The sequence below is a fragment of the Ovis canadensis genome, chromosome 8 (genome assembly GCF_042477335.2).
Source record: "Ovis canadensis isolate MfBH-ARS-UI-01 breed Bighorn chromosome 8, ARS-UI_OviCan_v2, whole genome shotgun sequence".
Lineage (NCBI taxonomy): Eukaryota > Metazoa > Chordata > Mammalia > Artiodactyla > Bovidae > Ovis > Ovis canadensis.
In genome coordinates, this window is record NC_091252.1 from 89,133,023 (window position 1) to 89,147,775 (window position 14,753).

Consider the following 14,753-nt stretch of genomic DNA (forward strand, 5'->3'; position numbering starts at 1 on the left):
AGACGCTTACTCCTTGGAAGAAAAGTTATGACCAATCTAGATAGTATATTTAAAAGCAGAGACATTACTTTGCCGACTAAGGTCCGTCTAGTCAAGGCTATGGTTTTTCCTGTGGTCATGTATGGATGTGAGTTGCACTGTGAAGGCAGAGTGCCGAAGAATTGATGCTTTTGAACTGTGATGTTGGAGAAGACTCTTGAGAGTCCCTTGGACTGCAAGGAAATCCAACCAGTCCATTCTGGAGATCAGCCCTGGGTGTTCTTAATGATGCTAAAGCTGAAACTCCGGTACTTTGGACCTCATGCGGAGAGTTGACTCATTGGAAAAGACTCTGATGCTGGGATGGATTGAGGGCAGGAGGAGAATGGGACTACAGAGGATGAGATGGCTGGATGGCATCACAGACTTTATGGACGTGGGTCTGAGTGAACTCTGGGAGATGGTGATGGACAGGGAGGCCTGGTGTGCTGTGATTCCTGGGGTCGCAGAGTTGGACATGACTGAGCGACTGAACTGAAATATTTAATGACCTGCAGCCATGTCCTTTTCATTCTAAAAGGAAACCTAAGACCCAAGGGGAAACTGATAAGTCCGGTAGAGCCAGGCTTGCAATGTGGATAGTGAATATTGTTGAAGGAACATGGCTTGCCATAATCTTGGTTGCTTAGGTCACTAAAAGCGGCATTCATCAGCTGTTCTTGTGAAGGCAGAACAGAATGCCTCTCATGAGCAGAACATTCCAGGGGAGAGGGGTACTCTTCAAATTAAAATTCTCTGATGTATTTGATAACCTTTGGCTAGCTTAAATTTTTAACTGTCTTTAACAGTTTTTCTACACCTCCCTTTTAGAGCAGTAAGAAGCCACCAACGTAAAATTACTCTGAAATTTAGCACATGCTGGAACTCTAAAGGAAATCTGGCTAACAAATGTTGACTACAGAAAGAGGAAAGAGTTACCTGACAATAATGTAGGTTTGAATCGTCATACATATGCCCATCAAAATTCAGACAACTATTGATTTTAACAAATATGGAAAAATGTGCAATTCTGAGAGTTAACTAAATGTCTCCTGGTTCTCTAACATATAAATCATATAACCTTAATAGTGAAATTGCTTTTCCTCCTCTGGAAATCCTACCTAACTTGTTCTGACTAGCATAAAGTTAACATTTATTCATTATCTACTATGTGCGACTTCACTTTCACTTTTCACTCGTTGGAGAAGGAAATGGCAACCCACTCCAGTGTTCTTGCCTGGAGATTCCCAGGGACGGGGGAGCCTGGTGGGCTGCCGGCTATGGGGTCGCACAGAGTCGGACACGACTGAAGTGACTTAGCAGCAGCAGCAGAGCTCTTTGTAATTGTCATCCTGGAGTTTATGCTTATAGAATATTCTTGAGCCAGCATTTCCTGCTTCTCACTTTTTTACAGGATAACTGACATGTCCTATTTCTTTTCTGTAGTTAGGGTTGGATTTATTAATATTTTGAAGTGAAGGAGCACACACACCATGGAAAAACCGTGAGGGTCTGTTTATCAAGCACATGACTTATTGGTGTTGCTCTAAACACCAAGAGGTCCTTGACAGCTGTGCAGCCTCAAGCAGACGTTCCTGGGCTTTCCTTCCCTCTCAGGCTTCCATCCTCTGAAGACAGTCTTATCATTTCATGTTTCAAGTTTCCCTTAAGAGATAAACCAGATTTCTGATCACTCATTAAATACTTTACATAAAACAAAGGACTATTCTCTTTCGTCTACTTCTTGTAAGGAAGAGTTCAAAATATCCAGCCAGAGTCATGATTATATATTTTTTCACTTAATACGTTCAGAGACGTACATAAATTATGTTTATTAAAAATGTTACTCTCAACTGTGTTAACTCATGTGTTTCAAGAGAGTACTGTGTATACACAACCTGATTTGCTATAACAGAATTTTCAGAAGCTATACAAGTCTTTAATAACAAATCAACTTAAACTTTTTTGGAAATAATTTCTACTAAAGACTCATAATTAGCATAGTCCTTCAATGACTGTACAAGTTCATCCAGTAGGTACTCTCCTTGCATAAAAGTTTCAAGATCATGAAGTGACTTGTTTATTCTGTGATCTGTGACCCGGTCCTGTGGAAAATTGTATGTTCTTATTTTCTCTGACCTTCCTTTTGTGCCAATCTACATATTAAAAGAGAAAAAAAAAGGATACAAGATAGTTAAACTCATGGCAACTAAACCTACAAAGTTAATTTACCTGGAGATTAAGCTCTTGGTTTATAATTTGAAACACAATGTTAAAAACCAAATTTTAAACATTTTGGATTCTCAAATAACATGGGCACTTGATACAGAAAAAAGAACATAGGCTTGAAAAGTCAGAGAGCTTAATACTTGAATTTTGAATCCTCTCTGCCAGTTTTTACTTTATAATTTCAAGTAATTTATTTCAACTTTAAACTTTAGTTTCCCCATTTATAAAATACAGATAATACCTACTACACAGTGATAGTGTACACATACAGCCTGGCACAGAGCTGATATCCGAAAGTGGTAGCTAAATATATATAATCTCTGTGAGTTAATCTGGTTATCATCAGTGATAACAAAGTGATCAACTCTCCATAATAAAGGAGTTAATAGAAGGGCTCTGTAATTATAAAATCAACTGCCAAACAGGAAGAAGGTTAAGTTCAATTTCCTTTCCAACTTTCTTCCATAATTTTGAAAGGATTCAAAATGAACGGGAATTTGGTATATCTTTTTAAGATAACTTTGCTGAAAAGTCTGAGAAAGACACCTTTGAATACAAAAAACAGTGTAAATGTGTAATGAGATTACTATAAAACAAGCCCTTGGTTGAATGATATGAATTATACTTTAACTTTGACAAATACAGTGAAATAATTTTAATAGATATTAAAACTGGGTAATCTAAAACTATTTTTATCCTTTCAAAGCATTTAAAAAAATTCAGTTTTACCTGAATCTTTCTAGCATTGTATCGTTTACTTGTTTCTTCTTCTAGCTGCAGGCTGTACAGTTTTGCACGTAACTTTTTCATAGCCATCTCTTTATTTTTCAGTTGAGATCTTTCTTGTTGGCATTCGGAAACAATACCTGAATAGTGTTATCAGAATTAAAAGAGTTTTCATAGAAACATCTTCTTCATGTATTATCAAGGAATACTCCTTTTCCTTCTTCCTTTATGAGGGGAAAAAATAGGACTCTGATATTAAGAAAGGAATACTATACACATAACAGATAACTTTACAGTTATTAGAAAACTGAAAATTGGACATATAGCTCAAAATATTTACATCCTGAAAGCATACATACTGAACAGTAAGCATTAGTCACTTAATATGGATTATTTTCTGGTACTTTTAGCAAGTCACCACAATTTTTTTCAAAAAGTAGTAACTACTCATTATACAAACTAAACTATAAAAGTTAATGTTATTACCAGAGATAATCACTATTAATATTTTTGAGGTTCACTTTTTTATTCCTGTTTATATACTAGGTGTTATATAAAACATCATCTTAAAGTTTAACATGAGAATTTTCTCATTAAAAAAAAAGGAAAAAACCAAGCAAGGACTCCCAGGAAGCACTACCAACCATGGGAATTACGCCTATCAGAACATTTATAGGAAGATTGAGGTTTCCTATCCCTGTGCTCTTTTTCACGTGTAAATCACTGGAGCAATACTTGTAAAAACACATGTAGTTCTATCTAACACAATTCTAAAGACTTAAGAAAAATTACAGCTCCACTGCCTAACACTATAATCAGGACAGAACCCCCAGATGTCTGCAGATGGACTTAATGGAAAGAAGCCCCTGAAATTACATGCGAAACTTTGCATATAAGCATGTTTCTGGGTAGAAGGTCCAAGTTTTCATTTTCTCAAAGGAATGCATTTCTTCCTCCCTCCAAAAAACACTAAAAACTGGTGATTGAGAGCATTTTCTTTTAAAGAATCACCCATGATATTACTTCACTGTGAGGATTTAAATTAGTGATATAATCACTAACGTGGAAATTTCCTGGAAATGGATCTCTCCCCCATTCCTGCGTTTGTAATTACCCTAAAGAGTTTCAGCTAAGGAATCTAGATAAATCAAGTGTTGAAAATAAACAGTTCCTAATAGCCTATATGTCGCTGGTAACTGAAGATCTGTTTCAGAGGGAAAGTCATTCAGAGTTTGATTTTTATGTTGAAGAAGGAACCACGCACCCGTTGGGAGATGAACGACCCGGACAGCACTGTCTGTGGTGTTCACATGCTGCCCCCCGGCTCCACTGGCTCGCTTAGTATCAATCCTCAAATCCTTAGGATTAATCACCAGGTTAATCTATACGTAAGAGAAAAGTTGGGAGTTTTGAAAATTACATGTGTGATCTGTTCAAAGAGAATTATTTATAAAAATGCATGTCATAGATAATATTTACGTAAGATTTGGAAGGTTTAAGAACAGAAAGTAATTGAAAGGATACCATTTTTTTAAAGACTTTTCTTATTGGAAGCATGGGGCTTACCAAGTGGCAGTAGTGGTAAAGAAGCCGCGTGCTAGTACAGGAGACGTCAGAGACGTAGGTTCAATCTCTGGGACAGGAAGATCCCCTGGAGAAGGAAATGGTAACCCACTCTAGTATTCTTGCCTGGAGAATCCCATGGACAGAGGAGCCTGATGGGCTACAGTCCACAGGGTCACAAAGCGACTAAAGTGTCTTGGCATGCACACAGTGGATAAGTATCAAAATATAATGCAAAAAAACCCAAACCCTCCCTAATCCTCAAAAACTAGACTTCTCTGTAAATTACCCTCTTCTTACCAATGGCAGATCTCAGCTATTAACAGAAGTGTGAATATAATCACTAAAATGATTTCTGAGTTCAAAAAGACTTTAGCGGAGGAAAAAAAAGACACTAAAACACTATAGGAAGGTTTTATTTTGTTTCATTTTAAATACAGGACTTAAACATACCTAGAGGCAGAGCAGAGATGAATGGAAATGGCAAATACCAAGAAGTCAAGGATACAGACTCAATTCACAACTACACTGGATCTGATGTCAGCATAATGCTCTGTCCTGGCAGTTAAAAAGCTGTTGCATGAACTCTACCCACGCTGTGAGATGTCCACTACTCTAGCAGCAGGCATCTTATCATTCACAGGCCTTCTAGGTCTCCCTATGAATCTCTTTACTGTTGCTAGGAAGAATTAAATGAGATGACATATGGACCTCAGCCTCCATCTTTTCCTGAAAACCTCCATCTCCAAGATGCTAAAGCCAAAGTGACTAGTATCAAGGTGTCACTTTTGCCATTTATCCTGCTTCCCTCTCTCCCTTAACTATCCTGTTCTTCACCTAGATTTCCTACAAAAATTAGACTAAAGAAAGGAACTCCGTGTACCCTATTAGACAGTAATACAGACTTTCTAAATAGTAATAAACAGAAATCCTGAAGCTTCCTTCTAATGTGCTTCTTATCTCATTCTAAAAAACAAGTTACAAATTTCCCATCACTTTTCAGTGTAAGTGATGTAAGCAAAATATAACTTCCCAACTAAGCTACTTAAAAATATATAGACTGAGAATTCGCTGGTGAAAAGAAAGAATACTCATTGTGTACAATGTAGCAATGTTACTATTTCAATATGATTGGATTATAAACTAGCAATTCTGTAAAGTAGTTGAATCAATGAACCTGAAGTCTCTCAGTCGTGTCCAACTCTTTGCAGCCCCATGGACTGTAGCCTACCAGGCTCCTCTGTCCGTAGGATTTTCTAGGCAATAGTACTGGAGTGGATTGCCATTTCCTTCTCCAAAGGTTCTTGCTAACCAAGTGATCGAACCTGGGTCTCCCGCATTGTAGACAGACACTTTACCGTCTGAGCCACCAGGGAAGTCAGTAAAGTAGTTACCCTTTGTTAAAACAGGATACTTGCTATTGATCTTCTGGGAACAAGTCACACAAAGCAAGTCTCCATAAAGGCAAGCAGCTCGTAAACTTCTCCTTTAGATGGTCTCAAAATACCTGCTGTAAGCTTAGTAGTGGAGAAAAATTGACCATGCAAGATTATATGACTTTGTTGTTGTTTAGTCACCAAATCATGCAAAGACGGACACAATAAAGGCCAGAAACAGTATGGACCTAACAGAAGCAGAAGATATTAAGGGGAGGAGGCAAGAATACACAGAAGAACTATACAAGAAAGATCTTCATGACCTAGATAACCATGATGGTGTGATCACTCACCTAGAGCCAGACATCCTCGAATGTAAAGTCAAGTGGGCCTTAGGAAGCATCATTATGAACAAAGCTAGCGGAGGTGATGTAATTCCAGTTGAGCTATTTCAAATCCTAAAAGATGATGCTGTCAAAGTGCTTCACTCAGTGTCAGCAAATTTGGAAAACTCAGCAGTGGCCACAGGACTGGAAAAGGTCAGTTTTCATTCCAGTTCCAAAGACAGGCAATGCCAAAGAATATTCAAATGACCGCACAATTGCACTCATCTCACATGCTAGCAAAGTAATGCTCAAAATTCTCCAAGTCAGGCTTCAACAGTACGTGAACCATAAACTTCCAGATGTTCAACCTGGATTTAGAAAAGGCAGAGGAACCAGAGATCAAATTGCCAAAACCGCTGGGTCATCAAAAAAGCAAGAGTTCCAGAAAGACATCTACTTCTGCTTTATTGACTACGCCAACAAACTGGAAAATTCTTAAAGAGATGGGAACACCAGACCACCTGACTTGCCTCCTGAGAAATCTATATGCAGGTCAAGAAGAAATAGTTACAACTGGACATGGAACAACAGACTGGTTCCAAATAGGGAAAGGAGTATGTCAAGGCTACATACTGTCACCCTGCTTATTTAACTTATATGTAGAGTACATCATGGGAAATGTCGGACTGGATGAAACACAAGCTGGAATCAAAACTGCCAGGAGAAATATCAATAACCTCAGATATGCAGATGACATCATCCTTATGGCAGAAAGTGAAGAAGAACTAAAGAGCCTCTTGATGAAAGTGAAAGAGGAGAGTGAAAAAGTTGACTTAAAACTCAACATTCAGAAAACTAACATCATGGCATCCGGTCCCACCACTTCATAGCAAATTAGATGGGGAAAAAATGGAAACAGTGACGGCCTTTATTTTTTTTTTTTGGTTCCAAAATCACTGCAGATGGTGACTGCAGCCATGAAACTAAAAGACGCTCGCTCCTTGGTAGAAAAGCTGTGACCAACCTAGACAGCATATTAAAAAGCAGAGACATTACCTGGCCACCAAAGGTCCGTCTAGTCAAACTATGGTTTTTCCAATAGTCATGTATGGTTGTGAGAGTTGAACTATAAAGAAAGCTGAGCGCTGAAGAACTGATACTTTTTTTGAACTGTGGTGTTGGAGAAGACTCTTCAGAGTCCCTTGGACTGCAAGGAGATCCAACCCATCAATCCTAAAGGAAATCAGTCCTGAATATTCATTGGAAGGACTGTTGTTGAAGCTGAAGCTCCAATCCTTTGGCCACCTGATGCAAAGAACTGACTCATTTGAAAAGACTCTGATGCTGGGAAAGATGGAAGGTGGGAGGAGAAGGGGATGACAGGTGATGAGATGGTTAGATGGCATCATCAACTCAATGGACATGAGTTTGAGTTAAGTTCCGGGAGTTGGTGATGGACAGGGAAACCTGGCATGCTGCAGTCCATGGGTTGCAAAGAGTCGGGCACGACTGAGCGACTGAACTGAACTGAATATGTTCAACTTGCAACCCCATGGACTGCAGCCCTCCAGGCTCCTCTGTCCATGGGATTTCCCAGGCAAGAACATAGGAGTGGGTTGCCATTTCCTTCTCCAGGGGATCTTTCCAACCCAGGAATTGAACCCGCATTTCCAGCATTGGCAGGTGGGTTCTTAACCACTGAACCACTAGGGAAGCCCTTACGTTCACTTATATATCCTTAATTCTTACCATTTATTGTTAAAATCATACCTATTGGACGGTGATAATATATCTGAAAAATCAGTTCAAATACAAGATGAAAGTCAAATAAGAAAAGGAGATACTCAGTTCAGTGAGGTGAGTGTTACTTGGGGGCAAGGCGCTGTGCTGGGCTAGGACTCCCAGGAATGGGGGCTATGGCGCCTCACCTCGCTGGGCTGGGGTAGGATGGCTACAGTCATGGTGCTGGTGTGGATGCGGCCTTGCTTCTCTGTCTTGGGCACTCTCTGGACTCTGTGCACACCTCCTTCAAACTTCATGTGCTTATAGGCTTCTGAACCTCCAATGCTGGCAGATGCATGTCTAAGGCCACCTTGAAAACATTGGTGAAAGAGGTTTGTTATTCTTGCCAGTTATAAATAACTGACCATCACTTCTACCATCTTGAAATATAATTAAAGGAGCTACAAACTTATATAAACTCATCAACTGTGAAACACTGAAAGCCTTTAGCAAGTCTATGATATTCAGTGTTTTAGTGTCTTTATTGGTTATAATTATTAAACATAAAGCATTTATGGTGTCAATAAACTGACTCAGTAACACCCTGAAGGACCACTTTTAAAAGACCATTAGCCATTGAATGACAAGTATTTTATAGGCCATTTCAAAACTGGTAATATTTCTGTATTCAACATTATTAAGTTTGAGCAAACTCTGCAAAATAGTGAAGGTCAGGGAAGACTAGCATGCTGCAGTTCATGGGGTTGCAAAAAGTTGGACATGACTTAGCAACTGAACAGCAACAATTATTAAGTAAATGATACGCATAAAACTACTTAATCCTCCTTACACAAAAATTACAAAGCTTAATCCTGGTCTTTCCAACCCTTTTCCCTAAAATACACATAGATAAATAAATAAAATCTATGCTTTTCTCAAAACAAACTGAACAGTTTACTGACCTATTTCACTTGGAAAATATTCCAGGGTTTCAAAATGCCATCTTTTAAATGCAGCATACTGCTGATACATGTCAAATATCTCTGAGGTAAACAACATTGCCTCCTGACCCCCAACTCCTGCAGTTACCTCCAGGATCAAATCATTTTTATCTGTTTCTTCCGAGGGAACCAAAAGTAAGATAATCTGCAAATAAAAAATATCACCCCTCCTATAATTACGATTTAAAACTTTTTGAAAAAGAGCTCAGTGATTAGATATAGAATTTTATTTTATTATTATTTTTTTTAAATTTTAAAATCTTTAATTCTTACATGCGTTCCCAAACATGAACCCCCCTCCCACCTCCCTCCCCAAAACATCTCTCTGGGTCATCCCCATGCACCAGCCCCAAGCATGCTGTATCCTGCGTCAGACACAGACTGGCGATTCAATTCTTACATGATAGTATACATGTTAGAATGCCATTCTCCCAAATCATCCCACCCTCTCCCTCTCCCTCTGAGTCCAAAAGTCCGTTATACACATCTGTGTCTTTTTTCCTGTCTTGCATACAGGGTCGTCATTGCCATCTTCCTAAATTCCATATATATGTGTTAGTATACTGTATTGGTGTTTTTCTTTCTGGCTTACTTCACTCTGTATAAACTTCCAAAAATATTAATGTTATAACTACATTACAAATACTATAAGGTTCAGCTAAAACTTACAAGTTTCTTTCTTTTTGGTGCTCATATATACTTTATATTAGTTCTCTATTTGGTTAATGATTAAGTCCTTGCTGTGAGTAGGACACTGTATTGTGTGTAGCAAGCAGAAGAAGCAATCCTTGAAGATTTATAGCCTACTATGGCAGGGAAAGAACACCCAGATTCCATCTGTATTTTTTCTAAGCTTCTTTAATATGGAAGAGACACTTGCAATTTTGGAACTGGAACTCTAGCCTGTGCCAACAGGCTCTTAGAAATGATCTGGTCCAATTCCCTCATTTTACAAGTCAAAGAAAATGAGGTTAACAGAGTGCAATGATGAATTAAAAAGCCAAGTGTCAGTTACTGGAACTCAGATCCTTGTGCCTAAGTCAGTCTTCCTTCCATTAAAATTGTATGTTTCACACTTCAGTGTGTATCAGTCACAGACACATAGAATTAAGATTTCTCTGATGAGGTGAATTAAGAAAGAAAAGCTGCCAACATTTATAAAATGGTTCTTTATAATAGAGAGGCACTCTGCTAAGGACTTCATGTATTTTAATTCTTAATACATCTTGGGCAGGTACTATTAACAGCTCCACCTTAAAATGTGAAAACTAAGTTTCTCTAAGTTTAACTTAACTAATAAGTTTAACCCTAGTTGGCCAATACCCTACAACTAGAACGTGGAAGGGCTAGAACTTGAACCCAACTCTCCCTGAGTTCTGAAGCATCGCCACGTTGTGTTGGTCAGGAGCTATCCTTGTTCTCCTGCTTTTCCATCGCTCTAGCCTGTGCCAACAGAATGTGACCATTCACATCCTAAACTAGCACGATGCAATTTACACCTGTGAACTACAAGCAACGAACAGAAACCATTAATACACGCATTCTTCTACCTCACAAAACGTTTATAGAGTAGAAGGCAAGTTACCTGAGGCTTTTCAGTCTATTGTGGAACTTTTCTTCTAGAGTAGGTGGTGGGGAAATTAATTTTTGGTAAGTTCCACACTTAGGTAGAGAGAGAGAATTTCTAAGTTAAGCATCCCAGTTCCAAGCTCTGTCCTCATTTTATCATGTTCTTTGATTTATATTTCCAGAGATAACTGCTGTAAACCTTAAAGCTCTGCTTCACAGAATTAACAAACAATGGATCTAATTTCATGATTTTTCATCTAACTTAATACGCTCTTCTGCAGTTCTCCTAGATGTAAGGCCAATACTCTTAGATATAAATGCAATTCTGTTTCCAAATCCTGAGGGGCTTAGTCTAGGCTGGGACTCTAGAAGAGTGTCAAAGACAAAAAAGATAAAGAAATATTCCTGCTTCCATCTACCATTGCTCCACAGTCTCTTCTACTCATGTCTACCCCCGCCCTCACCGCTCTTAAAAAACGAGAGAGAAAACATTATCAACATTTCATTGCCTTCTTGGAAAATTCTATTAATGTGACATTCATCTTTCTTTCAGACTTCTACAATCCTTTTAGTATGATAAAAACAGAGCTACAAGGAGTATGCTTTTTCTGCTTTAAAAACCAGGTTTATAATTGTAAATACTAGCATGCTGATTAGTTCTTGACTTGCTTTTATAAAGTTATAATAAAATATAATAGAAGTAATAGTAAAATGTTTTAATTTTGCACAAATGTCATACCTGATGCTTTAACTGAGCTATTTCTTTTTCACATGAAGTTATTTCATTTTCGGCAAGTTTCCTTAAGTCCTCATTTTCATCTAAGGAAAAAAAGGCAGCAGGTTGAGTTTTCCTTAATTAGTATTAAATAGCTAACAGAGTTCAAGGCAAAAGTTCTGTCATTGCTGAAGGGAAACATAACAATTATCCTTTTTTAATAAGTCATTAATTTATAGCACTTTATGCACTAGTTTTTATGAGCATGCAGTTAAAAAACAAAAACTTTTTCCCTGATGAGAAGGATAGAAGTTAGAAATAAAAATAATCTCTATAGGAAAATACAAACAAACTACTAAACTTTTCTGTAATTCTTCCTCTCCCAACTATTCATATTAACAAATATGCTTTTAGTTTTCAAACTTAGACTCTACGATAACGGATGAATGCAATGAGTTGGATCAGAGGGGAATATAAGGTTCCATTAGTAAAGCCAAAACTGAGTTAAAAAGTAGAAAGTTATTTATTGTCTTATTAGTAAATGTTTCATTAATATAAAATTATCCACCTAAACATTTAGACCCTGCCTGATATTTACAGAGTATCTACATGAAGTACTCTTCTTCTCTTTCAGGCTTTATTCTAGTTCTTATTTCATCTAGTTTTCACTTTTACCTTACAAAATATACCTCCTCTTTCCTCTATCTGATGGACAACATGCAACCTATAAAAAGGAGAGAAGGGGAAATTGTATTAGCTATTATAGTTTGCTATCTCTGTTGAAAGATCAAACTCTGTATTGGCTGGAATGTCTTATTCATTTACTAAGAACCAATTATGCTGGGAATTGGGAATAACATGTAAGACTTGCCCTCAAGGCAGGATTTTAGATCATTTTAGTTTCTTTATATTATTATAGGGGAGAAAAGCTCACAAAAAATAACAGCCTAAAACATTATGTGGTTAAATGTTAAAATAACAGCATGCAGAAGGAATTTTTTGCTTGTTTTAGGGATGGGCAGAATAAAGGAAAAAAGGATTAACTCAATGAGATAATAACAACAGCAAATTGAGATAAACAAATACAGGGAGTGTTGGTGACATGGCAGGAAATTATTTTGGTAAGAATGGGTTATGAGATTTGGTGAAATGGAAAAATGTGCTTCACTAAAAAAAAGCAAAAACGAATTAGAGCCCCAGTTCAACCACTAAGGTTCTCTTAGAATCTCTCTCCTAACTTCTCTGAATCTTAGTAATCTTAAGAGTAAAATGAAAGATCTCAGTTGGATGACCTCTAAGGGGCCTTATTAGTTCTGAAATGTAGTGTTCCGGTTAAGATGAAGAAGACTGAACTAGAGTGTAGAAGTAATCTAACTTAAACACTACATTTTACTTAATTCAGGTCCCCCAAACACTATCAATTTCAACATGTAATGAATATAATTTTTTTTTATATTGAGGCTTTGTGGCTGCTATGTGGACTTGAAGCTTGGCTTATGAAACTGATTTAATTTTCCCCTAAAAGATACTACTTCTGATTTTTTTTTCTTTAACACTCTGGGCAGCTTCTCTTAAATCACTTAATTTAGACTCTCCTTAAGCCTCAACTATACAGTTGCATTAGCCTTCTGTCTTCCATGGCATCTTTAGTCCCGTTCCAGATTGCTTCTAAACTGCCACCCATCAAAGTTCCTAAGCAACAAAGCTATTCCTATTATTCACTCCCAGTCCAAAAGCTTCTGCTGGCTTCCTTCTGCCAAAAGGATGAAACCAAACTTTGCAGGTTAGTATTTGAGCCCTCTTACAAAATGGTTAACCCCACTCCCCACCCTCCCCAAACCTAACCCCATCCTCAGTTAACACAGAACTCAGTGATTAAGAGCATGAGATATGGAGTCAGTCCTATTCACGCACTATTCCTTAAGAGCAGTTTAACCTGGGCAGAGCTATGTTCTCTTTGTATCTCAGGTTCCTCTTCTGTTGCATGAGCTAATAGAACCTACTTCATAGTTTATTATGTGAACTGGATGAGTTAATAGATAAAGAAAAGCAAAGCCTAGAGTAGGCAAAGGATCGATAAAAGTTAAACTATTATTATATCATCTAAGGTTGGGCCTTTATCCCTGTACAAGCCTTTCTCCTTCCAAGTTCTCCTTGCTCTCCCAGGTCTTTACTGATCTATGTTCTCACTTATCGGCTGTATCAGAATTAAATTTCTTGCTTCAGTAGACTGTGCTCCTCTCTAGAACCTTTCCTCTGTGGGCCACAGGCCAGCCACTAGGCATCCCCAGGAATTTGTGCAAATTAAGTGACCTGAGCCCAATCCAGATTAGGATGGGCATGAATCACTTGGCAAGCTTGTTAAAACCGCCGCATGTTTCCAAGTCTCAGAGTTCCAGTCTGGGTTTACTTAGCACGCATTTCTTCTGTCACTTTTGCGGGTGGCCGCTCTACCACACCGAGAAACACTGCTCTCGACTCCTTAACAGGAATAGGGCCTTGTCTTCGGTGAGCTCATCTCCTGCCATTAAATACGCAACCAATTAAAGTCAACTTAAGTTTTGTAAAAGGGCGTACAGCACTGTTAGGAGAGCACAAGGAGAGGATGGGACCAGAACTAACATAATGATGTCTTGACCTCTGGTATAAACCATAAAGAGCTGCAACTGAGTAAAAACTTCAAAATCAGAGTATGTGGAGACGTGAGCGGCGGCTTGGTGCAAAGGGCAAATGAAGAGTCAAGACTCGGCTCTGAATCCCGCTGCCCTAAGCCAGGCCCTTACCATGCAGCAGGTGCTGGGTCTCCTGCAGCTCCTGCTCCTTGTCGCTCAGAAGTTTGGCCACCGCCACCAGCTCAGGCCGCCTGACCTGTAACTGGGCTTCAGAGCCTACCTCGCGCTCGAGGAAGGTCCGCAGAGGTCCGCCGCGGGCGAACAGCTCCTCCAGGGGCAGGTTACTGCAGCTTAGATGTCGGCGGCCCGGGACGACATGCCGGCGGGCCCAAAAGCCCCGAAAAACATTCCAAACTAACCTGGGGCGCATAACTACAGCCAGTCCACCCTGGCAGACAAGACCCGGAAGTTCCGGACAGAGCAAATCTCGCGATACCGCGCGGCTCGGACACAGGGGCGAGACCTATCCTAACTCCGCCCAGCTCACGCGCCGGTTTAAAGGGGCCTCCAGGAAGCCTGGTTGGGAACTTCCGTTCATGCATTATTAAACGCCGAATTATTCACGGAGGCCGGAAGTTGAGTAGCAGAGCCAAAAGTGATAGGGGCGGGTCTGAGAGACCTCGGGCACCTCCTTTAAAGAGTAGGTCAACGCCTCCTGGAACGTGCCGGGGCGGAGTATTGAACGGAAGGGGAAAGGCATAGATTGTTATTACGCTTTCTGACGTCAAGATTGCTTCTCAGGTACTCAGTGAAGCTTTCAAGTACCGCGATGGAGGGCCGTCCGGTGTCAGCTACAGGAGCTGAGATCACACACAGATGTCAGCCTGGACAGTCGT

General features: G+C 39.2%; 1 protein-coding gene across 15 annotated transcripts; it reads right to left on the reverse strand.

Moving 5' to 3' along the window:
• Nucleotides 1–1,514: 1,514 nt before the first annotated feature.
• Nucleotides 1,515–14,479, reverse strand: MTRF1L (mitochondrial translation release factor 1 like). Of its 15 annotated transcripts, XR_011258694.1 has the most exons (9): nucleotides 14,029–14,363; nucleotides 11,270–11,349; nucleotides 8,923–9,106; nucleotides 8,167–8,330; nucleotides 6,266–6,606; nucleotides 4,540–4,624; nucleotides 4,238–4,355; nucleotides 2,977–3,113; nucleotides 1,515–2,174 (listed from the first exon to the last, which is right to left on the reverse strand). XR_011258694.1 is itself a non-coding variant. In XM_070292500.1 (8 exons), the coding sequence occupies exons 4-8, from the start codon at nucleotides 9,017–9,019 to the stop codon at nucleotides 1,974–1,976; spliced, it is 717 nt and encodes a 238-aa protein (XP_070148601.1). In that variant the 5' UTR covers nucleotides 9,020–9,106; nucleotides 11,270–11,349; nucleotides 11,921–11,969; nucleotides 14,138–14,351; the 3' UTR covers nucleotides 1,515–1,973. The 15 variants fall into 15 exon arrangements, 4 of the variants coding, with proteins under 4 accessions (XP_070148601.1, XP_069454844.1, XP_069454842.1 ...); XR_011258696.1 differs by lacking the exon at nucleotides 6,266–6,606 and having other exon boundaries at nucleotides 14,029–14,340; XR_011258697.1 differs by lacking the exon at nucleotides 6,266–6,606 and having other exon boundaries at nucleotides 2,977–3,197; nucleotides 14,029–14,328.
• Between the last annotated feature and the right edge of the window lie 274 nt (nucleotides 14,480–14,753).